This window comes from Triplophysa dalaica, chromosome 9 (assembly GCF_015846415.1).
Source record: "Triplophysa dalaica isolate WHDGS20190420 chromosome 9, ASM1584641v1, whole genome shotgun sequence".
Lineage (NCBI taxonomy): Eukaryota > Metazoa > Chordata > Actinopteri > Cypriniformes > Nemacheilidae > Triplophysa > Triplophysa dalaica.
The window spans coordinates 4,608,196-4,634,895 of record NC_079550.1 but is presented as its reverse complement, the minus strand read 5'-3'; the positions used below and the strand labels follow the sequence as shown (position 1 = coordinate 4,634,895).

At 39.1% G+C, this 26,700-nt stretch overlaps 3 protein-coding genes and 1 long non-coding RNA gene across 5 annotated transcripts in view; 1 reads left to right on the top strand and 3 right to left on the bottom strand.

Moving 5' to 3' along the window:
• Positions 1 to 3,043, bottom strand: part of grm5b (glutamate receptor, metabotropic 5b) — a 43,633-nt gene extending 40,590 nt beyond the window's left edge. The window contains exons 1-3 of one of the 2 annotated variants that reach the window (XM_056756410.1): positions 2,824 to 3,043; positions 2,665 to 2,701; positions 227 to 1,173 (exon numbers count right to left, since the gene is read on the bottom strand). In XM_056756410.1, coding sequence (XP_056612388.1) covers positions 227 to 911 — 685 coding nt within the window. In that variant the 5' untranslated portion in view covers positions 912 to 1,173; positions 2,665 to 2,701; positions 2,824 to 3,043. The remainder of the gene's footprint in view (positions 1 to 226; positions 1,174 to 2,664; positions 2,702 to 2,823) is intronic. The other variant, XM_056756409.1, reaches the window with a different exon arrangement.
• Positions 3,044 to 7,895: 4,852 nt separating this feature from the next.
• LOC130428412 (uncharacterized) lies at positions 7,896 to 11,554 on the bottom strand. The gene is made up of 2 exons (XR_008907452.1): positions 11,435 to 11,554; positions 7,896 to 8,082 (listed from the first exon to the last, which is right to left on the bottom strand). It is a non-coding gene; the product is annotated as an uncharacterized LOC130428412 (long non-coding RNA).
• tyr (tyrosinase) lies at positions 8,074 to 12,821 on the top strand. Its single transcript, XM_056756413.1, has 5 exons — positions 8,074 to 9,990; positions 11,448 to 11,664; positions 11,748 to 11,895; positions 12,026 to 12,207; positions 12,293 to 12,821. Exons 1-5 carry the CDS (start codon positions 9,160 to 9,162, stop codon positions 12,529 to 12,531), a joined length of 1,617 nt encoding a protein of 538 aa, XP_056612391.1. The 5' UTR covers positions 8,074 to 9,159; the 3' UTR covers positions 12,532 to 12,821.
• Positions 12,822 to 12,957: 136 nt separating this feature from the next.
• Positions 12,958 to 26,658, bottom strand: LOC130428408 (NADPH oxidase 4). The gene is made up of 18 exons (XM_056756412.1): positions 26,520 to 26,658; positions 26,188 to 26,283; positions 25,329 to 25,439; positions 25,166 to 25,250; positions 23,722 to 23,819; positions 23,532 to 23,559; positions 23,238 to 23,310; positions 22,796 to 22,876; positions 21,823 to 21,982; positions 21,578 to 21,745; positions 21,264 to 21,326; positions 19,581 to 19,641; positions 18,871 to 18,949; positions 17,034 to 17,153; positions 16,808 to 16,916; positions 16,178 to 16,246; positions 15,312 to 15,412; positions 12,958 to 15,191 (listed from the first exon to the last, which is right to left on the bottom strand). Exons 1-18 carry the CDS (start codon positions 26,574 to 26,576, stop codon positions 15,071 to 15,073), a joined length of 1,680 nt encoding a protein of 559 aa, XP_056612390.1. The 5' UTR covers positions 26,577 to 26,658; the 3' UTR covers positions 12,958 to 15,070.
• Positions 26,659 to 26,700: the final 42 nt, after the last annotated feature.

The window sequence follows — 26,700 nt, the reverse complement described above, 5'->3', positions numbered from 1 at the left end:
CTATTTTAAAGGGTGCACACAAGAACTTTAGTCATAGTTAAATTTCAACACCCATTCAAAATCAATTGAGCTGGTTCTTATTATGAATCGGGTTAGAATGACTCACAACTTATTGATTTAAATTACTCTAGTGATTTAGTTACTAAATTCATTTCATTTATCTACTAACTAGATGTTTATATGATGTAGTTAAAGATGATGCAGTTAAACATTGCCGTTAACTCACCCTCAGTGTGGATTGCAGACACGTAAGTCCAGTTGTATCTCTTCACTATGTCCACCATGGCTCTGGCCTGCTGGGCGTCTGAAGGCACGACCCTCATGAAGTATTTATAAAGTGATTTATCACTGAGGTCCATGCTGGTGGCGGAGTACGCGATCTGAGGAATGTTAAACAGCTGCAGCAAATTCTGCACTTGAATGGCCACAGAGCTTGAACCCGGACCAATCAACCCCACAATCGGCTTCTTCCCTTTCATGGGCGTGGCTCCCGGGTCGGCGCACCTGGTCCCGCCCCCTCCCCCTGCCTCCTCGGCATCATCAGCGGCGACGAGGGAGTCCCGTATAAACTCGATGCTTTGCTCAAGGGCGACCGCGGAGTGCCAGCAGGAGTCTCGGATCTCGCAGCCTAGCGTGACGTTAGGGAGGATTCTGGGGTCAGCATTAATCCGGTCCAGAGTGTGCATCATGGCCTCGACGCGCTGGATGCCGTACTGCTCCCGGACGGCCCCGCATTTACGCTCGTGCACCTTGTCGGCCGGCGGCTGGTGGTGCACGGAGAAAAGGGCTCCGATGATGATGTCGCCAGGAATGTGGGCCACGACGCGCCGCTCTATGGACTGGGCCGCCGTCACCACCGATGCAAATCGACAGAGGATCACGGCGACACTGAGTGGGCACCATGTGGCCATTTTGAAGAATGACAATGAAAAGGGGTTCTACTGTTTTGTCTAGTCTTTAGTCCAGTGGCTTCGAGCAGATCAAGTCAACGGCAGTTGGTTCCAGTGCCTCCTCACCAAATCCGTCTAGACAAAAAGGAAATCCGGGGTTCCTGCAGCTCTCAACTGTGCTGTCATTTGTCCGAAAGCTTCTACGATGACCCCGAGCGGGATGCTGGGTCGTTGCCGTGGCAACTTCTAGCTGGGGACGGCATGAGATGATCAGCCTCATAACCTTGAATCACAGAGAAGATGTACACAGCAATATTATTATCCACAAGCAACACAGAGAATCTTGGACATTTTTATCTCTACATACATACGTATGAATAATTTAAACATTTTTGGATCATTTTAATTTAAAATATCGATACACAAATTTGTGCACTATCATGAGAAAACAATTAATATGTATTATTTGATAAGCACACGAGAACTGAGCAAGTGCCACGATTTACAACGAATAATGATTTACATTTTGGTTTGTTCACAGACAGCTAAACAAAAAACATTCATATATGTTGTGACACTTTATGGTGCTGATTTAGGCCATGTTGGGAGCTTGACAACCCGTGATCACCATTTACTGTCGTTGTACAGAGAAGTAAACCTTCTGCCTACCAATCCCCGTTTCTAGCTCTGGTAGAAAGAAACCTATAGGGGTTGGGAATGACATTAGGTTGAGTAAATAATACCACAATTGTTAGGTGAACTTGAATGGAACATTGTTTATTGGGTCAGAAAACAATGGACAAAGCAACACTGAAAATGTCTGTCAACATATGGCCAAGAACCACAAACAGAGGGACAATTTGCCCAAAAAGGCCAGTCACAAAACCTGCCAGTCTTATTGGGCACCAGTGCACACGAAAACCAAAATGAGGTGACAATTTACAGAGAAATTGCCTCTGTCTCTAAACACTCACAAAATGAATAGACTTCCATCGTGCGGTTCTCACAAGCAGCTCATTTAAGTCTCTCAGAGCAATAGCTTATAATTGAAGAGAAAATCAAATTCTCTCATTTAGCGGCATCTAAGGCACAGTCTCAAATACCCAACCGCAGACTGGCTCCTTGTCATATGTGCTGTATGAGGTCCATTAATAAGGGACTTACACATTGTCATCATGAAAAAAATATCTTTTAAATAAAACACTGCAGCAAAAGCTCAAAGGAAGAGTTTAAATTAATGCATCATGGTGAATGGCTCTAACAGAACAAAAACAATAGAGAAGAACTCCAATCCCATAATATTAAGCAAATAAGAGTACACGTTGAATTCAGACTGGTATTTAATGATCACCCCACTTGAATTAATCTAAATGTCAGGCTGATAGAGAATACGCCACTCGAACCCTGGAAGATAAATGGAAATTGAACGAGAGGGATGAGAGTGAACGACCTTGCCGTTGATAACGGAGTGCGCTGTCCGCGGTGCTGAAACGCATCCGTTCGATTCGCGCGACACTGCAGTGGCAAAAAAACCCACTATGTGCTGAGATATATATGATAAACAGCATCCTTTACCTTCTCACACTAATGCAAAGAGGATGACAGTCACTGTGTGTACATACATACAAATCATATTGCAAGAACAGAATTTCCAATAAGTCGTAAAGCTTTGCCTATAGGCTATAACAGTGCATTTACAATACATACGCACAAAAACATTTCCGTTAGTTCAAGTGGGCAAATTGGTACCCATGCAAACGAGATGCTCGCGTACTTGCGTTCGTTACGAGGAGCCTTTATCGGTCGATAATCTGCAGAGAGAGCAAATAACTCATCAGTCCTTCATTCCAGAACAACATCGCTCCCACACCTCCAAACTGTTACCCGTATCTACGCACAGGTTTTCTGTAGCGCTAATGACGGTCTTTCTTACCTGCCCGCTACCCGTGCCAGATTCCTTTAAGGTCACGCACGGTGCCTCCCACAGGTGTAATTTTGGAGATTTGGGGGTCGGTAGCCCGGTAATCAGCAGGGCACCGGAGAGCAACTACTCTCGTGTTGTCTCGGCTCGTCTTCTTGTCACGCACTGACACTGCCAATGCGTGATCGTGTACACATCCCGGCGCCAGTCCGCGACTCGCTCACCCCTCCCCCCGTAAACCCCGCGACTGGCTGAATCCAACCGGCGGTGTCACCTGCAAGCCTGTGCTTCTCTAAACGAAAAAGAAAACGCGCATTCTGCCGGTGTTTTTGTAATTATTGGGGAATCTTGTAAGAGGAATCTGCGTGCGAACGGGCACAGCGGAGTTTGAGACGTTTCCCTCTGTTGCAGGCTATAGCGCAGGTAACGGCGAAGGGTACGTGCACTAAAAGACCGAAAACAATATCAGGTTTTTTTTTGTTTTGCTTTGAAGCATCATACGAGGCAACAAAAATATGTAGCCTACATTTTAAAATGCAAGCAGGTGGAAAGCAGCCCCCAATCATTCTTTTCCTAAAAGAGGCACAATCCTGAAGAAGCCCACCACCTCGTGGTAGCCTACCTTTCAATTCGGGACTAAACTTGAGAACAAACACCACACGGCTCATGTCAAATTAATTTACAAAATTAAGAGAAACACAAAGGCACCAATAAACCACAATTTTATGTAGCCTATGTTAAACATAATCCTTATCATGTTTTACGTTAGCTATATAAATACAAAAAAACTTTAAATTAATTCCCATGTGTTTCCTTACGCACCTTGTCAAGACGTTTATTTTCTGGGGCTTGTTTCGGCTATGGCGTTGTTGAACCATCCCGTCGAGAGCCGCATTTCGACGATTAGTCCACTTTTTGCCATGGCAACCGCAAGAACCGTTACATCGGCGCGCTACAACAGGTCTTAATTTTCCCGCTGGCTCTCGAGCTGAGAAATCAAGAAAAATAACCAAAAAACAACCGCCGGTCGATATCGCGGTATTGACACCAATCTCTTGTGCTGGCACGGGTGAATAAAGCTGTAGTCGGTTGACAGGATGGGGCTTTTTAGTCAGAGTGGCTTTGGGTTTCGCGCGGGATTAATGCGCCCGCCAACTGCGTGTGGGATTAACGACCATTAAAAGGGCAAAAACCACTCCGGCAGCCTCTTGGGATGATTACCAGAGCGCTGATGGGCATAAATCTTTCTGTTTCCCCCCTCACACATTTCTCCCCTCAACCTGCTGGAAAGAACAGGTGGGTCCAGTTTGGTCCAGGTGAGTTAGTGCTAGTTTTTGTGTCTAGGTAATGAAGCTTGTTAACCATCATGCAGTGGTTTTATCGAATACATCCATCCATCCATCCATCCATTCTACTGCTTATCCGAACTACCTCGGGTCACGGGGAGCCTGTGCATCGGGCATCAAGGCAGGATACACCCTGGATGGAGTGCCAACCCATCGCAGGGCACACACACTCACTCATTCACTCATTCACTCACACACTCACACACTCACACCCTACGGCCAATCAACCTACCATGCATGTCTTTGGACCAGGGGAGGAAACCGGAGTACCTGGAGGAAACCCCCGAGGCACGGGGAGAACATGCAAACTCCACACACACAAGTCGGAAGCGGTAATCGAACCCCCAACCCTGGAGGTGTGAGGCGAACGTGCTAACCACTAAGCCACCGTGCCCCCCCCTATCGAATGCATATGTAAGAATAATGCATAGACACCAGCAAACTCTGAAAACTCGCTTCCAATCCTGGCAAGTGGTCTTTAAAGCAAACCACATAATTCAGCCCAAACAGGTTCTTCTTAAACTCAGAATTTTGCCCTGCATTTCTCCTAAACGCACACTCACGTCTGGCCATAGATGCGTTTGGGATCAGTACAGGATGGATTAGAGAACAAATCTGGCCCTATATTCATAAGCAAACATCCAAATGAAATAAACAATACCCTAAACATTAAGCTCACGCTAAACCCGGCCGCTTTTAAATCTTTTCCACCAAAATGCAAACAGAGAAGTCATGTAATATCATGAAAGCATATTTATCTTCAAAGATGGCTTTAAAAAGCTCAATTTGCGATAGGCTGGAAAAGATCAGGACGATTTACAGGGTAATTTTTGTAAAATTGGGATGGTGGCTACATTTCATTAGGGCAGGTCACATGTTCTTGAATGTAGTAATCGAACAGGATAGTTCACCCAAAAATACAAACCTGTTTATGATTCTTTTCTCTATGAAACACAAAAGCAGATATTTTGAAAAATTTGCGTCATACTGTATAATGGAAGTCAATGGGGTCCAGTGTTGTTTGGTTACCGATGTTCTTCAAAATATCTTTGTGTTCTGCAGAAGAAAGTAACACTGTCACACTGGTTTGACATGACACAAGGATAAAGAAATGATGAAATTTTCATTTCTGGGTGAATTGTCTCTTTAATAAGCCAAAATATTTTTCTCTCATTACACATTCAGTTCACAACCAAACCTGTCCAATGTGATGTCACATTTGTTTGTTTGACTTCCTGCTTTTTCTTCCAAATAATCATCAAGCCCCTTCTGGAATGTTTGTATGTTAATTATAGAATTAGCATGATCGCATCTTGTGATAAATTACATTTGAAAGCTGGAAAGCGTCCTAAATGCTTCTTAGAAAGTACAAGAGTAATTGTTCAATTGCTTCTGGGGGTCAAGTTGCCATGGTTACCCCTCCCAATCTCTTTAAAGGCGTAATGACGAGTAATCAGACTCTGAAGTGTGTAATTGAGCCCTCAGTCAAATGCAAGAATACACACACGTCAAGTAACCCACCAAAATAAACAAGCAACACAGTTGCAAAAAAAAGACACACACACAGTTGTTGTCATTGAAATACAGAAACATTTCATGAAGGACATGACAGCTTTCTAAATTACTCTTGAATATACACACAAACACCCCGAGAATCTGGGCGAAACTGGTGTGAGTGACTCACAGTCTGCTCTGCTGCTTAATGGAGACACACAAGGCTTTTATTCACTTTCACACGCCACACAAAAGACCACAAGCAAACGTGTTGCTATTTAGCATTTTACAAATCATATTATCAACATCACAAACTTAGCAACAAGCATCTTAAATATCCTCTATGTGATTTGATGATGACACCTGTCATTGACACCTCAGTAACTTAGAAAGTAACTTGATTGGTAACCTAGAAAGATGAATATTAATAATTTCATTCCATATTATATTAAATTTTACATTTCAACATCTGGGTTACTGTGCAGGGGCAAAAAAATAAACAATTGGTGACCCTGAACCACAAAACCAGTCATAAGTAGCACAGGTATATTTGTAGCAAAAGCCAACAACTCATTGTATGGGTCAAAATTATAGATTTTTCTTTTATGCCCAAAATCATTAGCAAATTCAGTAAATATCATGTTTCTTGAAAATATTGTGAGGATTTCCTACTGTAAAAATATTTAAACTTTTTTTTTTTAAATGGCCAAAAACGCTTACAAACCGCCCGCTTTTTGGGAATTACCCTTTCAAGTTTGGTATATACGTAAAGCTTAGAATTTCTGCATTTGGGTTCATACCCTTCACAACGTCATTACAGTGGTAAGCCAATAGAGAGTGTTTATCAAACCTGTTTCTTAGCAACGACCTGCTACAGCCCCTGTGATGGACAACTTTAAAGACGATTTTCCCAATATTAAGATTTTTTTGAACCCTCAGATTCCAGAGTTTTGTAATAGTTGTACCTCGGCAAAATATTGTCCTATCCTAAGAAACCATACATCAATGGAAAGCTTATTTATTCACCTTTCAGAAGATGTATAAATGTCATTGAGAAAATGACCCTTATGACCCTTATGTTTTGTGGTCCATGGTCACACAGTCTTTAAAGGGAAGGGGCTGTAAAGAGGAACTTGTGACATCAGCCGTAAACTGAAATTGTTTCTGTAGTTTACCAAGTTATTCTAAGTTTGGTGAAAGGGTACAAAAACAAAGTATTGTTTTCTGTAAGTAACCGCCTGCCTCCAGAACACTCATGATTCAATCAATTAGTGTATCTCAACATTTTTCCTCACTGAATTCAGCTTTTAGTTGTAAAGACAAAACACTATAACCCATTAAAGAAGAAAGCAAGAAACTGAAGGACAGTGATGTCGTTTTGAGTGGGCAGTGTGTGACTGGAGAGATTTACCGTTTTTACGCACACATGAAGAAACCCATAAAAATGATCCCGTTCTAAAATAACACTGACATAATCTCTGTTGCCATAGAAACACGGATGATATATAAAGATTCCTGTATATGAAATGCTGTTACCAGTAAGTGATGTTTATAGCGACATGAAAAGCTTTTGACAAAGATCTCTCTCTCTCTTTTCAAGCACATCATGCTCTGACAGAAACACTCACTGAGTATTTAAGGTTGTATTTTTATTTTAAACAACTTTGAACTTTAGCAAAGATTGGATTTACACTAAAAGCAAATGAAAGATTAATAGCCAAGCCTTCCTGCACCTGTGAATTCCACTGGATTGGATTTAACCTGTTAAAATTGTGTATCTTCCATGCTGGCTCATATAATGCTGCCCAATCTCATGCTCTGACAGAACAAGTTAATAATGGGAAATCCAAAAGATGTAGCAGCAGTAAACAGTTGTGCTTTCTGGAAACCAGGCCTATTGAGGGAAAAGAGAAGGAGAGCAAATTATTAAAAGAGAAATGATCGGCCCATTCAGTGGGTCTCTTGGCTTTCATCCAATGTGCACAACAAATTCCACCTCACACTGCCCCCTGCAGACCAGTCAGTTTGTCATATACCAATCATGTAATTATACAGTAAGGTCTATACATAACTTCAATTTATTTTCAGTATGTTTTTGTCTGACTTTAATATTTAAGTGCTTCATTATTCATTTTAATTCATAATTGTACATTTTCAAGTTGATGACAATTGTTGAAATTATTTCGGTGAGTAGACTTAATGTAAAAACATTAAAATGTTCAATAAAAAAATTCTACCAGCAAATCATTTTTAAGTGTTTATTCTCCCACTGAGCGAGTCAGCGAGCAAGAGCGAGATTGAGAGAGAGAGGTTCAGACTGGTTCTGTGTGCTGGATTATCTGGCCCTCGTGTGGACTTCTTGAACATGTGACAAACTTATGATCTGAGAGACATGCAGCTTCCAAAATGACACACGATACCAGCATATGACCTGCATAAAGACAATATGGAACATCACTGACAAAAAATTATAAATCCATTATTAACATTTCTGGATTAATCCACTATGGAAAAACTATGGAACACTGATGGAAATCAGCACCCAGGAATTGCCATTTGATGCATCACTGTATCAAATACATTTAATCTAAAAATATTTTTATATTTACATAATTTCAGGCCTAATGGTGACATATTGTAGCTTCATAAAGTGGCCACAAAGGTAAATAAGACGCCGATTGAAAATGGATGAATAATATTTTGATAGATAATCCATTTTTTAAAATGAAAAATGATTGCCACTATTTTGAAAATAAAGATGAGGGTGTTCGACACTTACTGGTTCTTACACATTAATGGCCGTTGTTTTATGTGATAAACTACACTAAAACACCAACACTTTAGAGAAACTTACTTAATACATTTGCAAAAGTATGTGACTTTACAGGCAATAATATATTTTAATAAGTGTTAATATCTCAAGCATTACGTGCTGGCAAATGGCACCTAGTTCAAGATTTTATAATCTATTGTAATGAAATGTATACATTAGGAGTTACTTAAGTGTCCAAATATATTATGGAGCAGCTGTAGGATATACTTTTAAAATATTGATGCTACCAATATATAGCATTGTGTGAGGACATATATCAAGCGCACAGAGTTCAACTCGAGCTGAATGAAACCCACAAAAACCATGTTGTGCACCAACAGGTTGTATCTGTCAATCATAGGGCTTGCGTTAATTGTGATGACTTTGGTTATCTGCACTGGTTATTGGGTTCAGACTAATTCATTGAAGAAGTTAATCAAACTCTAACTGAAATGATCTCACGCTCCACTCAAGCACACGCATTCCAGAGTCCCGAGACCTGGGTGCATGATTTTATCCCAAGCATGTGACACAGCTGAGGGTCTTGCATGTGTGCGTTTGGGGAGGGAGACTACACAATGCAGTGGGTAAAGAGAGAGTGATTCATAAAGTGTTCCTGACTCTACTGAAATTGTTTCACGCTTTTTTCGTTGCTCTGCGTATCTAATGTAACTCACTCTCTTTGGATAGCTCGCAATGAACCCTTTATTTGTCTCTCTGCTCCTCTTCTTCATTCAGTATCCGCGTCCCTCTCTACAACAGTTTCCAAGACCATGCACCACTCCAGGGGTTCTCCAAAGCAAGCAGTGCTGTCCGGTTTGGACCGGAGACGGCTCCGTATGTGGGAGCCTTTCGGGTCGAGGGTTCTGCCAGGATGTAACTGTCTCGGACCTTCCCAACGGGCCGCAGTACCCCCACACCGGCGTGGATGACCGGGAACAGTGGCCTTTAGTCTTTTACAACCGAACCTGTCAATGCACAGGTAACTACATGGGGTTCAACTGCGGCGAATGCAAGTTTGGGTACTTCGGGACCAACTGTGCCGAGAGGCGCGAATCTGTGCGCAGGAACATCTTCCGGCTGTCGATAACAGAGAGACAGCAGTTCATCTCGTACCTGAACCTCGCCAAGAACACCATCAGCCAGGACTACATGATCGTGACGGGCACGTATGCGCAGATGAACAATGGCACGATGCCCATGTTCGCCAACATCAGCGTGTACGACCTGTTCGTGTGGATGCACTACTACGTGTCCCATGACGCGCTGCTGGGGGGTCCCGGTAACGTGTGGCCCGACATTGACTTTGCGCACGAGTCGGCAGCCTTCATGCCCTGGCATCGCGTTTATCTGCTGTTTTGGGAGCATGAGATAAGGAAACTGACCGGGGATTTTAACTTCACCATCCCGTACTGGGACTGGCGTGACGCGGAGGACTGTCAGGTGTGCACGGATGAACTGATGGGAGGGCGCAGCCCCCTGAGCCCAAACCTGATCAGCCCATCCTCTGTTTTCTCATCTTGGAAGGTAAATTACGTTCAGTAAAGCATTATTCTTAAAAGACAACGCAATGGCAACACTTTAAAATAAGTTTTTAACATTTAATGAATTTCTAAATCGTATTTATGCCAATTACAATTATTAATAGTAATAATTACTAATCATATTTTATTATTTATTTTTCTAATTTTTAGTTATATATTAACATTAGATAATGCACAAATGTATCGATACACTAAAACAAAAAAAACATATATAACGCTTATATATTGACAGCTAATGTTCACTAATGCATTAACCAAATAACTCAAATATTAAACATATTGTAAATTGATACAATGTGTTTATATTTTTGTCAAATCAAAGACTGAGAATTGTAGTATAATTGTGACATAATAATTTATGAATCAATAATCATTATTTTAATGTAGCCTATTTATTGCGTTGTAATGTGTATGAATATTATAGCATAGTATTCCCACATAATTGTAATAATTAAGGTTTTCACACAGAATGTCGCTTAATCAAATACATACACTTAAGAAAGAAAAATGAAGATTACAAATCAAATTCCCATTGCATCCTATTACATCTACATCTGTTTCAGTATGCATAAAGTTATGTAATAGATTATTCTTAATTGTAACGATTATATACATTTATATATAAATAATAGACAGTTGTGTATTATGTTGCAAAAATCAATTAAGAAAGAAAGCTTATTAGGCATCATGCTTTGGACATGTGACTGAGATTTGGTCCTTTCACTACTCTTTCATTTACAATTTAAGTGATAAAATCACATCTAGAGCGAAAAGCTCCATCTAGTGGTTCTGACGTCAAGTACATCAAGTATGAAGCAGTCCCATGTGACTAAACAGTGACGTCACACACTATTGATCTTATAAAAGCGTGATTGTGAAACACTGCCTGAAGAACAGGGTGGACTGATCCATGCAGCAACTCTTGTGACTTGCAGTGGAATTTGGGGGTGTAAAGAAGTCACATGTGTTTCTGACCCTCAAACCCAAAATAACTTCTGTACACTATACTGGCAGGCTTTGGATTCATGAAGAAAACCCTCTGTGAATGGCATTTAGAAACACAGGACCCTATTGAGCTTTCATGCTTCAAACATAAACCTGCTGCAGGCCTTTTGCACTGAGATGCTTTTATAAACAATAACAGCCTAGTATTTTGTTCTTGTTTTCCAGGAACAATAGCTAGACAAATCAAACATAATTTAATTAGATTTATGCTCAAATTAACAAACAGAGAATACTTGTTTTACCCTTTTCACATGTTTAGTTTAAGCACATACGTTATATCCTGCACATAAACAATTTAAATTGAATATATGTATTGGACATTTGGTCAGTTGTGGTTTATCTCTCAAGATTACTTTACGTTCACAGAATAGTTATTTAATCCGACTTTTGATGCATTTATATGATAATGAATGTTCACATACTTCACGTGTACAGGTGGTCTGTTCACAACCCGAAGAGTACAACAGTCGGGCGGTGCTATGTGACGGTTCACCCGAGGGGCCGTTACAGCGCAACCCTGGCAACCACGACCGAAACCGTGTCAGACGGCTACCCACCTCTGCAGACGTGGAGGCAGTGCTGAGACTAACAGAGTACGAGACCGGACCAATGGACCGGCGGGCCAACATGAGCTTCCGGAACGCTCTGGAGGGTAAAGCAACACAACAACAACACTGTTTTACAGAACTTTTTACACAATTTCAACCAGACTCACCTCTGCGTTTGTGGACGCAGGTTTTGCGAGTCCAGAAACGGGTTTGGCAGTAACAGGCCAGAGTCTGATGCACAACTCCTTACACGTCTTCATGAACGGATCCATGTCTTCGGTCCAGGGCTCAGCCAACGACCCCATTTTTCTTCTGCATCACGTCTTTATTGACAGGCAGGCACACATCCCGTTCCACATTTCAACAAACATTTTTACACAATAAAGGCGGATACAATTCTTTACACAATTAAATCACAATACATACATGTGTGTGTGTGTGTGTGTGTGTGTGTGTGTGTTTTAGCATCTTTGAGCAGTGGTTAAGACGACATCAGCCTCCGCGCACACATTATCCAACAGCCAACGCCCCGATCGGGCACAACGATGGTTATTTTATGGTTCCCTTCATCCCTCTGTACAGAAACGGGGATTATTTCCTCTCTACCAAAGCTCTGGGTTATGAATATGCATATTTACTTGACCCCGGTGAGTTGTTCTCACGCTCGCACACAGGTATTATTTTTTCCATCTTTGTGTTGCTTTTTGCGTAACTGTGTTTGACGTCTCGTAGGCCAGCGGTTCGTGCAAGAGTTTCTGACGCCATATCTCGAGCAAGCTCAGCACATCTGGAGCTGGCTCCTGTCTGCGGGAATTTTGGGTGCGCTCGTGGCAGGAATTATCGCGACGATCATCGCCGTGGCGTGTCGCAGGAGGCAAAAAAGGAGGAAGGTGTCGGAGTACGGAGAGAGACAGCCGCTTCTGAACAGCAGCGAGGAGGAAGGTTCAACTTCATATCAGACGACGCTGTGAATCAAACACACAGACTACAGGCACGTGTCAGATACACTTGTACCACCGGGAAAAGTCACAACTGCCAGTTAACCCAGTCAGTTTATAGAGTCACATGACAAATGAACCGTGAGGTGTGTTCGAGCTCATGTGTGGCGCTGCGCAGACCGATCGGCGAAATTAACCGATTCCAGTAGAGGGAGGAGTTGAAAATGAGCAGTCAAGTCGGATACCAGGAAAAAAAAGTCGGACACCTGCTGCTTGCCGTAGTGTTTCCTTTTCAAAGTGCGATTGAAGTGGATTCGATTAGTGGCTTTGTCCAATAAACGTTCAAATTAAAAAGTAGCAACCATAAACTATTCATATTGCAAATGGTATGTTCTTGCTTAACACTGTGTGCCTAAAAATCATGGTTAATATATTATTAAATTACCAACGGAGTCTGTATTCATTTCATTTTTATTTTATTAAACAACACAAATAACATTACATTTGTACGAACAGAGTTATAGCTGTTTTAAAAACATGCATTAATCAGGTATTAGTTGAACTGAGGGTGTCATAATGAACCCGAAACGCACGTGATCGTTGTCTAGCCAATCATGAAAAGCTATGTCGTCATAACATCCTGGAGCATCCGCTCCTGAGATGCTGTGCCGGCTGGGCTCTTACTTAATCTTGGGGTTTCGAGTCTTCCGAAACTTTTACCCTAAACCACACCATAAGCCTAACTCTAACCATCTAAACTACCTATGATTGTTAAAATTGACATCTGACTCGAAACACCAAGGATTTAGTGAGAGCCGCGCCGGTACTTTAAAGCCACGTGAACGTTACGTGTCGTCTGCTCAAGTCGGACAAAATTTTTAACCGGCATGCTTTGCTTCGAGTCAGATTTCGATCGATCTGCGCAGCTCCGCGTCAAGTCGAACACACCTAATGCTGTTTTCAGACCAAACGCGAATGGCGCTTTAAGCGCGAGTGATTTACATGTTAAGTCAATGCAAAGACGCGATAGACCTACTTGCGGCGCGAATTGGGCGTTCGCGCGAGGGGAAAAATCTGAATTTTGGCGAAAATTCGCGCCGCCTTAATCAGGAGCTTGATCTAGTAGTGAGGTGATTAAACGACGAAGCGAGCGGAGGCAGATATCCGAAACTTGAGGACATATTAATCGTTGCTGTTTGTGGACACCCGGAGATGTATGATTCTTTTTCTTACTTTAATAGAAACAGGAATAAAAAGGATCTTGCTTGGAAGAAAGTGAGCGTGGAGGTCTGAGAATCTGGCAAGTTGTCAAAAACGATTTTAACATAATCTGAGCAATATATATATATATATACATGAGACTGGAGCCGCCTGGCGGAAGCCCCTCCCATGACGCGAATTCGCGTCTGCAATTAAGTTCATTCGCATATATGTAAAAGCGTCCAACTAATCGCGAATAGCCGGATTTATTCGCGCAAGTCGCGTTTGGTCTGAACACACAGTAACGTCTCACCTTTGAGCAAAGTCATGTTATGAGATCTCGAACTCAGTCATGTACTAATCTCCAGTCAACCAATGGTCATTCTTATGTTTCGTCATCATACGTACTGTAACGTTAAGTTTATGCACAAAACACACACCAAATCATATTAAAAATATGTTTATAAAAGTATTAAACATGAAGATTAAATAAAATCTTTGGCAGTGATAATAAAAAACAGTGCAGTTTATTTTGGACACCCGTGAGCCAAAATGACCTCAATGTTAATATTTTGTATCTTTTTTCAGAATGAAATATGAATAATAATACAGTATGTTTTAAAACGAAACGTAAACAATTGTTGTGTTTTACCTAGTATTATGGATAGATCATTGCATGAAATGTGAAAATTGTAATACTTGAAATATGAAGAGAGCAAAAACAGAAATAGTACAAACAGCCAATAAATAAAGAATTACTTAAGCTTCAATCCAACCCTTCTGGTGTTTCTGCATTCAGCAGACAGGATGAATTAAAGTCCCTGTGAACTGGAAGTTGCGAATGTTTTTAGTTCCGTACTTGACCCAATTCCGGGTGAAAAGGATATTCAAAAGGAGAAAATTACTTAAATTGAAGATTATGAGGGTGCAGGAATTTAAAAAGAAGATGACCCAAATTGATAAGCTATTTACTATAAACGCTGCAATATTTCATAAAGAGATAAAAAAAATACATTTTTAATTTCATTGGGACTTTAAGGTAATAGAGCTAAAATCCATCCAAAATGTAAATACTGTCATCATTTCTGATCATCATCTTGTTTAAAGATGTTTTTGTCATTTGATTGATCATTTTTTGGTGTAAACTCTCTATATAAAGGTCTCTCCAGGGTTGTGTAGATTCATGTAGAACAACTGATCCCTGAATACATGTGCAACTTCAGCAATGTGCAAATCTTTCAACTTGGTTACCAGCTGAAGATAATGATGATGCTGTGAATTGCAGACATCTTCTGATCTTCATTTCTCAGCAGAGAGAAAAAGGTTTCTTTGGCATTGTTAGTTGGTTTCTGGTTCGTTTGTTTGTGATCTCTCAGCTGAATGATTCTTTGTTGAACTCAAAAGCAATTCCTGAGTGTGGGTTTGAATTACACAGAGTGTGTAATGCTTTAGAAATTCCTTTGGGTCCACAGCAGAACACTCCCACTCTTTTACTGTGAAAAAAAATAAAATATATCCAATCTTACTTTGTCATTTATACAAACTTTAGAGTTAAATTCGATTAATCACCACAAAAAAATAATGAAAAAAAAAATTCATTCTGGTACACTCACTGCTGATTGGCTCTTCCTATCTCCTGGAAAAGGAGCTTCCACTTTGGTCGGCCAATCCGAAGCCTTGAGCTCAGGAAACGGTATCGTTCATCACCGATGTTCTGAAAGACACAATTAAAGAAACACTTTTATATATAAATAAAGGAAAATCATTAGTATAATAGAGGTAATGTAAAACGTCAAAAAGGATAAACAATTTTTTAGTACATTTAAATAAAGCGAAATTAAGAAAAATTCACATGAACTGAAAAGAATCATTCCTTCTTTGTGTGGGGATCCTGTGACAAAAGTTTTAAGTTAAAATTATAAGCATGTTAAACAAGCACGTATGTGCAGTGTTGGGTAAGTTACTCTGAAAAGGTAATTAATTACTAGTTACTCATTACATATTCAATAGTGTAATTAGATTACTGTCCAAATTACTCTGTCCAAAAACTATTTAGTTACTCATTACTTTCTATATCCTACATCAACCTTGATTAGTTAAGTAATTCAAGAATATACATGAAACGGGTTATTGAATTCATTCAATAATATACTACTGACCAAAGTATTACAAATGTGAGAATTATACATTAAAGCACAGATTTTAAAGTAAGACTTTGAATTTTGAAGTCAATTACGCTATTGCACACGCATATATTTAACAAAGTATTTAGTTTAATTACATTAAAAGTAACTGTATTTAAATTACAGAAAACATATGAGTAATCCCTTACTCTACTTTTTCAAGGGGAAAGTAATTAAGTTACAGTAACTAATCACTTAGTAACTAGTTACACCCAACACTGCGTATGTGTTTGTTGTTTCCACTATATAGTGTATGATGTTATGTGATAAACAATGAAAAGATAATGTGATGTCACCTGTAATCCCTGAGAATCACTGAGGTACAGCTGGACATTCAAATAATCTGGAAGATTGTTATGCCACAACTGCAGTTGTGTGTGAGAGAGAAAGAATTAGGCAGATACCCCCGATAATACACATCCAAAAACATTCCCTCAAATTCTGGACACACCATAATTCAAGTCCTCCTAACACTCTTCAATATGAAGCACTTGATGTTGATACTTTATTTTATATTTCATTCTATATTTATGCCTTACTCAGCACCTTATTTCAATTTTACACTAATGTTTGTACTTATTGCATGTCTTTTGTTATATGTTCAAACCTTTGGCAATATTGTAAGAACACGCAATCATGCCAATAAAGTACTTTGAAATTGACCATTGTGAGAGAGATAGAGAAAGAGAGATAAAGAGAGAGAGATGACAAGTTAATGAACTATTTAGGACAGGCCCACAGGCTCTTTTAGAGAAACATAATGGTGAAGAATAAATCAACCAGCAGGTGGCGATATAACCCTGAGATTCACACATTCATACCAAACTATCAAATATTCTAATTATGTGATTGTGTGTGTGTTTATCTATCATTGTGGGGACCAAAAGTCTTCAGAAACCCAACGTGTCTATGTTTCTATGTTTTACCCTCTCATGAAGGCCACACAGAAGATCAGCAAACCAGTAGAAGGATTGAAGGTCTCTACACACCCAAACAAAATACAACCTCTTCAATTTATACTGATGCCAATCCTCACTGTAACACAAACACAAAAAACACTGTAACAGCACACAGTCACAACACATACACTACTAATACAGTACATCTGTCCATCATAGTGAAGGTGACTGACGGGTTTGACTGAGGACTTACAAGAGAGCCTGCAGAACACAAGCAAACGGTGTGACTCCGATTCCGCCCGCCACACACAGGCTGACCTCATAATTAAAAACCTCCTCTGATGGACTGCCAAACGGACCGTCCACATGCACTCTGGAGGTGGAACAAGACAGAAGAACCAATTAAATGAGAGATGCTGGGGGGATACATACACAAAATAATCACTTGGTCAAATTAGTTTTAGGATTATAAAATGATTTGAAATATCCAGATGACCAACTGCAATGATTAAGTTAGGGTTAAGTGCATTGCATTCTGGGATATTTTATCCTATGCAGCATGCTCCGTTCTGCACACTGACAACAGCACTGATATTTTTTAATTTACGTTTGTGCATTTTGAAAGTTTGCATGTTTCCTGCCCTTTCAAGTTTATTCAAGTGTGATATTGGTAGAATACAACTGAAAAGTATACTTTAAGTCATTTTATGCAAGTTTCGACTACTATCAAAAAAGATAGAAAAATGTATTAGACTGTACTTGTACTCAATCTTTTGATCTAGATAAACTTAAAACTATAATGAGGGAAAACAGTAGCATACTTAGTGCACAAATAACATAAATAGTAAACTAAAAGTATTTCCTTGAGTTCACTTAAAGACAAGTTACAGTATAAAAAACTATTAAACTAGTAATTTACTAGGCAAAAAGGCAAAATAAAAATAGTTACAACTAGTAAAAAATTACAAGTTCACTTGTTTCATAGTTCCACTGTAAACAGAAAACAGAGTTGTAAACTAGTCGTGTTCTCAAACGTTTACTGCTGTTAAACGTGAAAGTTTACTTGAAGTATACACAAAGGTATGCTTTAATTAACTAAAGAGCAGGCCAATTTAGACCCAAGTACGTAGTCCTGAAAAAGTACACTTACAACAAGTATACTATGGTGTTAGTATACTCTTTAATATACATGAACCATACTCAAGTACACTTAATTAAGTTAAGTTTTTGAATGATGTAAAATAAGTGTGTCAACTTGGATTCAATTAGTACAAAAGGAAAATCAAATGCTGTAACCAAACAAACTACATCAATAGTATTATTAATGTATCAGTAGTATGTCAGTATGGCTTTCAGAACACTGCCTGTGTGTTCCAGATTTCTTTCAAGCAGCTCACAACAGTCCGCAAACACAAACACACAGCCAGGATGATGATCTGCTGCAATTTCCCACTGTATACACACACACACACACACACATTTCTGCCACATGTAAGTAGCTTATTGGCCGGATTTTATACACTTGACTCAAAACCAAGCAGCAACGTTTTGATCTCTATCGAGAAGCCAACACGGAAGTGACTTAAACTGCAATTCAGTGACTGGCCATTAGAGACTAGAAACATGTTTGTAGCCTGGTACAAAAAATTAGTTTGATCTATATAGCTAATTTACCCTTCAAGACAACTGCCAGGAGGGTGAATTTCTTTATAACTCAACCATTTAACTTATATTAAACCTTCAAAGTCTGCAAATTAGGTGCGTGGCACTTGAGTGACAAGTGTTTCAGCAACCAGCTCCATCCATGTCCCGCCTCTTTGCCCATTTTCGATTATCCAGGAGTGAAGCGCTGCTAAGATAGCGACAGCCAGCTCTGCCCACTTTAAGCTTAAAAAAAGCTCCTCAGAAACCTATGGGCGACGACACGGACATTACGTCCATGTTATATACAGTCTTTGCTCCACACCCATACAACACTTGAGGTTTTCACAGGAACTGATGTGGTTAGAGGATAGTGACCTTTCACCTTACTATACTAAGGATTTTCATCTTCGAACAGCAATTTTTCACACAACAAGCAATAGACTTACGTAGGATATGTCCTCTGTTGCATCATGGGAAGGATCTCAGAGCTGTTTGACTGTGTGAGCAGCAGATGAGAAAATCGCGCTGAGACATGATGGAGAAATAGAGAGAACATACACACTTACAAACTTACATGCATATATACATGTGTGTGTGTGTTCCTAACATGGTATTTATTTGTTAAGTGTGCTTCTCATAAATCAAAAAAAAGAGTATGACATCATGGAAAGTGATTGACTGACCTGAGCAAACCACAAAGTGTGTGTGTGTGTGTGTGTTGCATGTTTTATTACAAATATTTCACATTCTGACACATCTGGATGTAATAACACCTTTAGATCATGAAATATTTGTCATGAAAAAAGTTTGACTTCACTTGTGAGGGTCAAATGTTAAAAATATCCTCACAAATAAAGAGAAAAAAAAATGTTTTGTAATCATACTATTAAAAAGCATTTAACATTTGAATTAAGCTCACTATTTTTGAAACTCTCATAAATTTCATACAGTCTGCTTTGAATTTCATGATGTCAGCTGGTTTGTATGAGGGTTAGACTTAGAGGAGTATAGTTATTTTTGTTACAAAATAATCTTATTACGAACACCCTAAGTCTACAAGAGGTCTTCATTTGTCATCACAAATCCTGCTGTGTGTGTGTGCGTGTGTGTGTGTGTGTGTGTGTGTGTGTGTGTGTGTGTGTGCGTGTGTACTTACATGTCCAGTCCCCCAGCACTCTGAGATGAATACCAAATGTTGCATTCTTCCCTGTTGGACACTTAAAGACACACACGCACACACACACACGCACACACACACACACACACACACAGCAAGGTTTCTGTGATGCTCTGTGAAAAACAAACCCCTGGGGCATCAACACTATGACCAATAATGACCATGTGTGGAAAGAATTGCAATCTGGTAAAAATGATTCGCAGTGGAATATGAAAGTGTCTGGTGGGGGATACTGCTCAGATCTGAATGTTTCTCAAACATTCCACACTTGTTTTCTTTGAATACAGAGAGAGAGAGTTGATACTTCATCAGAATGACATCATCTACACTGCCCGTGAAGAAAATAAAAGAACATGTCCATGTGCTGCCTTTGTGTTCTTCTGGAACATTCCTCCCGATCAGGCCAGACATCAAAATAACGATGTGCATTCAAATATGTGCATGGACCCACGGGGGAACATTGATCTCTACATCTCATTTTAAAACACAACAAACAAAGAATAGTGCAACCACATGAAGATGAAAAGATGGATTAGGTGTGTAACAGATGATCTTTTAAAGGAAAACGTAATTTTTACCAATTTATGCAAAGTAAATTTAAAAGAGACATTTCATTCATGAGTCTGTGGAGTTACTGCCAAATGAATAAATATAAATATGCTTAAAAGCATAAACTAAATATACAAATAAATCCATGACTTAAAACCAAGGATCAATTCCAATTTTCTGTGTTTTCATCATTGTTACTTTGGTAAAAATGACGCTGTGGTCAGCTCCGGTTCTACAAGGGTGTTTGAGGGTGTTGAAACTAAAGGAAATGCACCCTCAGATGAAATTATTAATAGCGTATATGAATAGCGTATTATTAATAATGTAAACTACAACTAGCCAATAAAAGCAGATTCACACATAAACAACTTAGTTAATTAATACCTAAACAACTCTTAATTTCGTTATGTCTGTATTCTTATATTGCCGTTTTATTGTATTTGATTCATATCTTCAGCGAGCGTGAAGCGCATGTTTAATTGTTCAGTGTCTGTTTGTAGCGTTTCACTCTGGAAGTCAACATTGCTTGCTGACTGGTAGAAAATAAAAACATTTATTTCAATTTGTATTTCTCCTCCGTTTAGGTGCTGTGTCCGCTGAGAGTGAGTTATAAAGTACACCCTTGTTTACATGGTTTTAAATTAAATGTTTTTTGTTAAATCTCATCCCTAACAAAAAGTTTTTTGGTGTATTGATTACTAATTGCAAAACCATGGTTCTACTAGAGTAACCATCGTTTAACTATGGCTTTTAAAAAAAACATGGTTTTCGTGGTCAATTTTCATAAAATAGGTGATCTATTTCTTGGTAATGTGCCATTGTTTACATTTTTTATGAATTTTACAGGTTTTGTTCTTATTACAAAATCTAGGTGACATATATATATTGTAATATATGGATAATACCATGTTTGTTTTGGTGGTAATATTTTTAGTTTTATTTCCTGTTTATGATTACAGGCTATTTACAACATAATATGTTTAGATATTAGTGAGCACCCTCACTATTTTCAAAAGCACCTTCAGTGATTTGGTTCTGGAACCGGGCCTGGCTGTGGTACCTGTGTCATTTAAACAAACAACATTTCTGAAAAACACAATGAAACACACTTACCGCTGTAAGAGTAAAGGGATGATTTTCAAAAGAGGACACACTCGGGCAGTTCAGCAGTATGTACTTAAGAAAACACACAAACACAATTTTTTTAAATAAAATTAAAATAAAAGCAGGATCCCTGGTAAGTCTATGGATGGAGTTTAGAGCTACGAATATAAAATATCTAGAATACGTCTATTCTTAATTTTAAATCGCTTTGACACCCGTTAAACCAATAATTGTAAATGTTTATCCACAATCATAAAACACACACGCTATCTAGATTGTACTGTAAAAGTGGCCCAGCACAGAGCTTAATGTAGCTTACTCACCTGCCCTGGGCGGGGCTTGAAGCCGCTCTTCAGCATGCGCACTTCTAAGACTTCACAGGGATGAATGACAACAGAAATGATGGTAACAGGTTCCGCGGTGCTTCTAATGTAGCGATACAACCGCTCGGCACAATACAGACAGAGAGGAGCCGAGACCCACAGCCATGTCTAAAATACACACACACACAAAGATCAATAACCGTACACATTTACACAAAGGTATGAACACAGAAATCATTCCTGACCTGAGGGAAATGGGTTTGAAAACGCGCCTCTTCTCGACAAACTCCCCTGGACTCTGTTTCTCCTGCTGCTCTGTGATTGGTCAGCGAGTGTGAACTGAGGTTTGTGTGTATGCAGCCGGGTGGGTGGGACTCCACATTAAGCTGATACTTTAAAGTGCCCCTATTGGATAAAGATGGTTCAATCAAACAACATCAAGCACAGAGGGGAAGAACAACTGGAACGTTTTTGTCAAAGGTTTTTAATGTACTATGTTTTGGGGATAGTACAGAAGAAGTTTTTCCCAAGTGTATTATAAATAAATTTCTTTGAAACTAAAATGTTACTTCTTGAAAATATGCTAATAATTATAAGAATATTTGACCTTTTTGGACAGAAAGTGTATTGCACCAAATCCTTGAATGAAGGAATGAAGTACTCTGGAATGAAGTGTACTTGGCTTGATACTCCAGCCTATTCATTCTTTCTCTCTCAATACTTTCACTAGTAGTTTACTGAAAGTGTATTTCAAAAGTGTACTTTCGTAGAAAAATGACCTATCTAAACAATCAGTATACCTAAAGGTTCACTTGTAGTATAACTGCAGTGAATTCGAAAAACAAAGTTGTACTTTCAAGAGAACTAGTAAAATAATATTATTAGCATACTTACTAGATAACATACACTTTATAAAACACAAAAAATGTATGCAAGTTTACTTCATAAAATGAAATTTAGGTATACTTATTTTCGTATGGGAATCCTTACAGCATAATGTGTAAATTATGATGCAGCCATCACATATTGACAGTTGCTTTAACTACCCTAAACGCACTTGTAACATTTTAACATTGAACATTTTAAACAAAAGTATAAGCACAATTTTTTTTTGTGTGATCTTTTGTGTATGTGTGTGTGTGTGTGTGTGTGTGTGTGTGTGTGTGTGTGTGTGTGCGTGCGTGCATGTGTGCATGCGAGAGAGAGAGAGAATCTTACCCCACTACATGGAGCATCAGAATAAGGTAAAACACAATGAAGAGATTGTGAGTGTACCAGAATATCTCATAGCTCGACATTCTGAGAAAACAATCAAACAAACAAACTCACAATTAAATCACCCACTGTCAAACACATTAAAGGAATGAGAGAGATACACTGTGTGTTTTAAATATCTTAGATTGAATGAGACACTCATAAACAAAAGACCCACTAAACATTTAAATTACAAAGAACAACCATCAGCTTCACATCAATAGGAGGGGAAGGACTCCATCACGTAACTGTCAGTAATTATAGTGCTGTGATTGTGTGTGTGTGGCCTTGTTTAAAATTTAGGTCCCCACGGGCACAAACGCTTAAAAATTTTACAGAACGATAATTTTTGAAAATCTATAAATGCAAAAAGTTAATGTGTATATGTGTCAGGGAGAAGTTTGACCTAATGCTGTAAGATGAGGCTGTAAACATCAGACATAACACAATGACCAACAGAACACCAGTAACTCCAGGAACTGAAAGAGACAAACCCAATCATGACCTCTCAACATGAACAAACCAATAAGTTGATCAATGTTTAAAATTAATCAAACATGATCTATATTGTTAAATGCATAACAGCATTGAATACTATTGAAAACATAACTTGTTTCCAAAAAGGAATTCAAATAATGTAATCCTTTACAAAATAATGCAATCAAATATTATTGACAGAAAAATGAGAAATGTGAAGCACCTGTGCTCAGGATAAGGATTCTGGGGTCCTGAGGAGACAAGAAACATCACAAACTATTTCTGAGAAAACATCAAATTATGACATTAAGAACCATATTAAACACCTCAGAAACTATTGATGCTCTTAATCTGGATTTTATGAACATACAGCGGTTTTTGAGATGTGTTTTTGTCAGTCTGTGTGTGTTTACCTGTCCTTTGTACTGAGCCACATTTAGTTCAGGAAAATCCTCAGAATATCTCATGGAGAAATTGACCATGTTCATGAGGTGAGCGCTGACATGAATCACTGCAGAAATAAACAAACAAAAACTTCACATGAACAACAATCACATCTGTGTCACAATACACTTACATACACGCACAAACACACACACACACACACACACACACAGATGAAACCAGACATGACCACACACACTCGCTCTGACAGCATACTTCTAGAATGTTTGAAAGATTTGTCTATTCAACAGTTTTGTGTGTGTATTGTGTGCATGCGGGTGTGTTCTAGCTGTGCTGTACAGTTGTCGTGGTGACGGGATGCCTCAGAGCTCTGTAATTAGAACAAGACCACAATACCATGAGACAGGAAATGTGAAGGGGGTAGTCTCCGACAACATGATCAAACCAGCTGGGAAAACCCTCAGGATACTCCGCTATTCTTACACAGACACACACACACACATCTGTCAGTCGACAACCCCCAGTTGGTGTCCTAAAACTGTAAAGCTAGACAATATATTATTTAAACAAGACACGCTTCCCAAAGTGTCCCTGCATACATGCACGTGCATTCACAAGCGCACACACAGAGAAGCACACACACATGCAGACAGACATACAGGCATATTACACACAAACAGACAGACACCGTTTTTTTAGAGATGATATTGACGCAACGTGAATAGTCTGTCATTGTCTGTGTGATGTGAAGTGTATCGGCTGTCTGATCGGAAGTCATCATTAAATGTTTATTATTGTACTTAATAGATGGATTTGACATTGAGGATTGACATCGAATCATTAAAATATTTTATTTGAAGAGACTTGTTTGTATTGCCGAACACAGAAGTAACATCCAATTAAATGATCAAAAAAAACATTGCTGTTCACTTTAATGCTTTAAAACATTACTCGACGACTCTTCGATATTTAGGAATTGGACAAGTGAAGATACCAAGAAGGTGTGGAGATATCGATAAAAATTTACTAAAGATGGAAGTGTTTTTATATACGTCAAACACCCTTACTCCAAAAGGTCTTAATCTTGAGTTTGATTTAAAACCTTTTTTTTACTTTTGTATGTTTTTGGTCGATTATGCTTTCTGCTGTATTATAGACACTTGTTTTTTTCCTCTCTTAAGATTCTTCTGATGATTGGATGATAGTTATAAAATGCTCTGTTCTGTTATACATGCTGTTTGCCTGACGAGGACCTTTTTGGTCCACACGTTGTCTTCATTTTAATAAATGATTTTGAGAGCAGCAATATGTGCCGATTCTTGTTTTTTCAAGAGATTTGTTCAGGATGCGTAGGTGGAAATCTCTTATCAAAATATCAGAAAGATACAATATGGAGCAGACTTTACGTTTGATGGTCAAGGTGAGATTACAGATCACAGATCAGTCTCTTACCTGAGAAGACACATATAGTGATTCCACAAGTCACATGAAAAATTTTACTCTTATCCAACAACCGGCGAACCTGTCGACTGGTCACCTGAGACAGAGATAGATGTCATATGTAATTTCAGGAAAAAGGTTTTTAAATCAGAAGAACATGATGTGTGTATCTCACCCGCTGCGACCCCCGCAGTGACGTCAGTACTGATCTGCACATAGGCAGCAGAACCAGACTGCAGTTTAAGTTTAACACAGACGCCGATGCTCTACTGATGCACAGACCCAACTGAACAAACACACAAAAACATGCATAAACATATGCATAAACATCCTGATCACAGAAACCCATCATAATTCATCATTTACAGCAACTGTTCACATTAAAACATTCAATACCCAACCAAAATCGTTCTGTGTGTGTGTGTGTGTGTGTGTGTGTGTGTGTGTGTGTGTGTGTGCGTGCATGTGAGAGAGAGAGAGAAAGAGAGAGAGAGAAAGAAAGAAAGAAAGAAAGAAAGAAAGAAAGAAAGAGAGAGAAGAGAAGAGAGAGAGAGAGCAGGAGATGTGTTGTTCTCTATGATCCTTTTGCTTCCTGTGTAGAGGAGGGCATGTGAACACACGTCTGTACAACCCCATACATACATACTGTGCACACACACACATGCATCCACATGGATGCACACACACATGTGTGTAAAGCTGTCACAATTTTATAATAAAGTTTGTGTGTTTGCGTGTGTGTGTGTCATATCTTTCCAGAACATTACACAATGTGTTTTTGCAAGAGTTGGCCAGATTCACATGGACATATTGTGTTCCAGCACATTAACATTAAAAGAACATCATAACAGACTCTGAACGTCTTGTCCTCTAAACCAGCAGTGAGAGAGAGTTCCCCTCACAACAACAAACACCTAAATGTCTATACTCAAACAAACACAATTTAACCAAAACACACATCACAAACGTTTAAACACACAAATACAACGAAATGTCGCTCATACACACAAGAAATCCAACATAAAACTTCTTACCCCCAGCATCTCGTGTAAATAAAAATACTGCGGTCTGCTGTAGTACAGCATGAAGGTTCTCCAGAACAGAAAGACATTCACTCCAACCCAAACCATCTGTTCAAACACAACAGAAATTCTAACATGAGCCATCAGCTCTATTGTTCTATTGGTTCCCATCAACCAGATAATATTTCCCATCAATAGAACCTAAAACATTACCAATACACCATTAGTTTCCATTCAAACCAGTGCAATTTCTATTAAAACCATTAGATCCTGTTGATGGTTTCTATCACAATGAGCTGTAACACAAACACTTCTCAATGAAGGCATGGGATTATTCATCTCACCATGATGAAGTGTTTGGGTCCCTCGTTGGCCATCCAGCTCTTAAACGCTATAGTCATCGTTGGTTTCCCCGCTCGCTTTCTTTACGCACCGCAAAACTGATCGGCGACTTTTCCCCTCTGATCGTAGATCAGTCTCGATCATCACCGCAGCTGCTGGTTTTTCACATTCATAATTCTGATC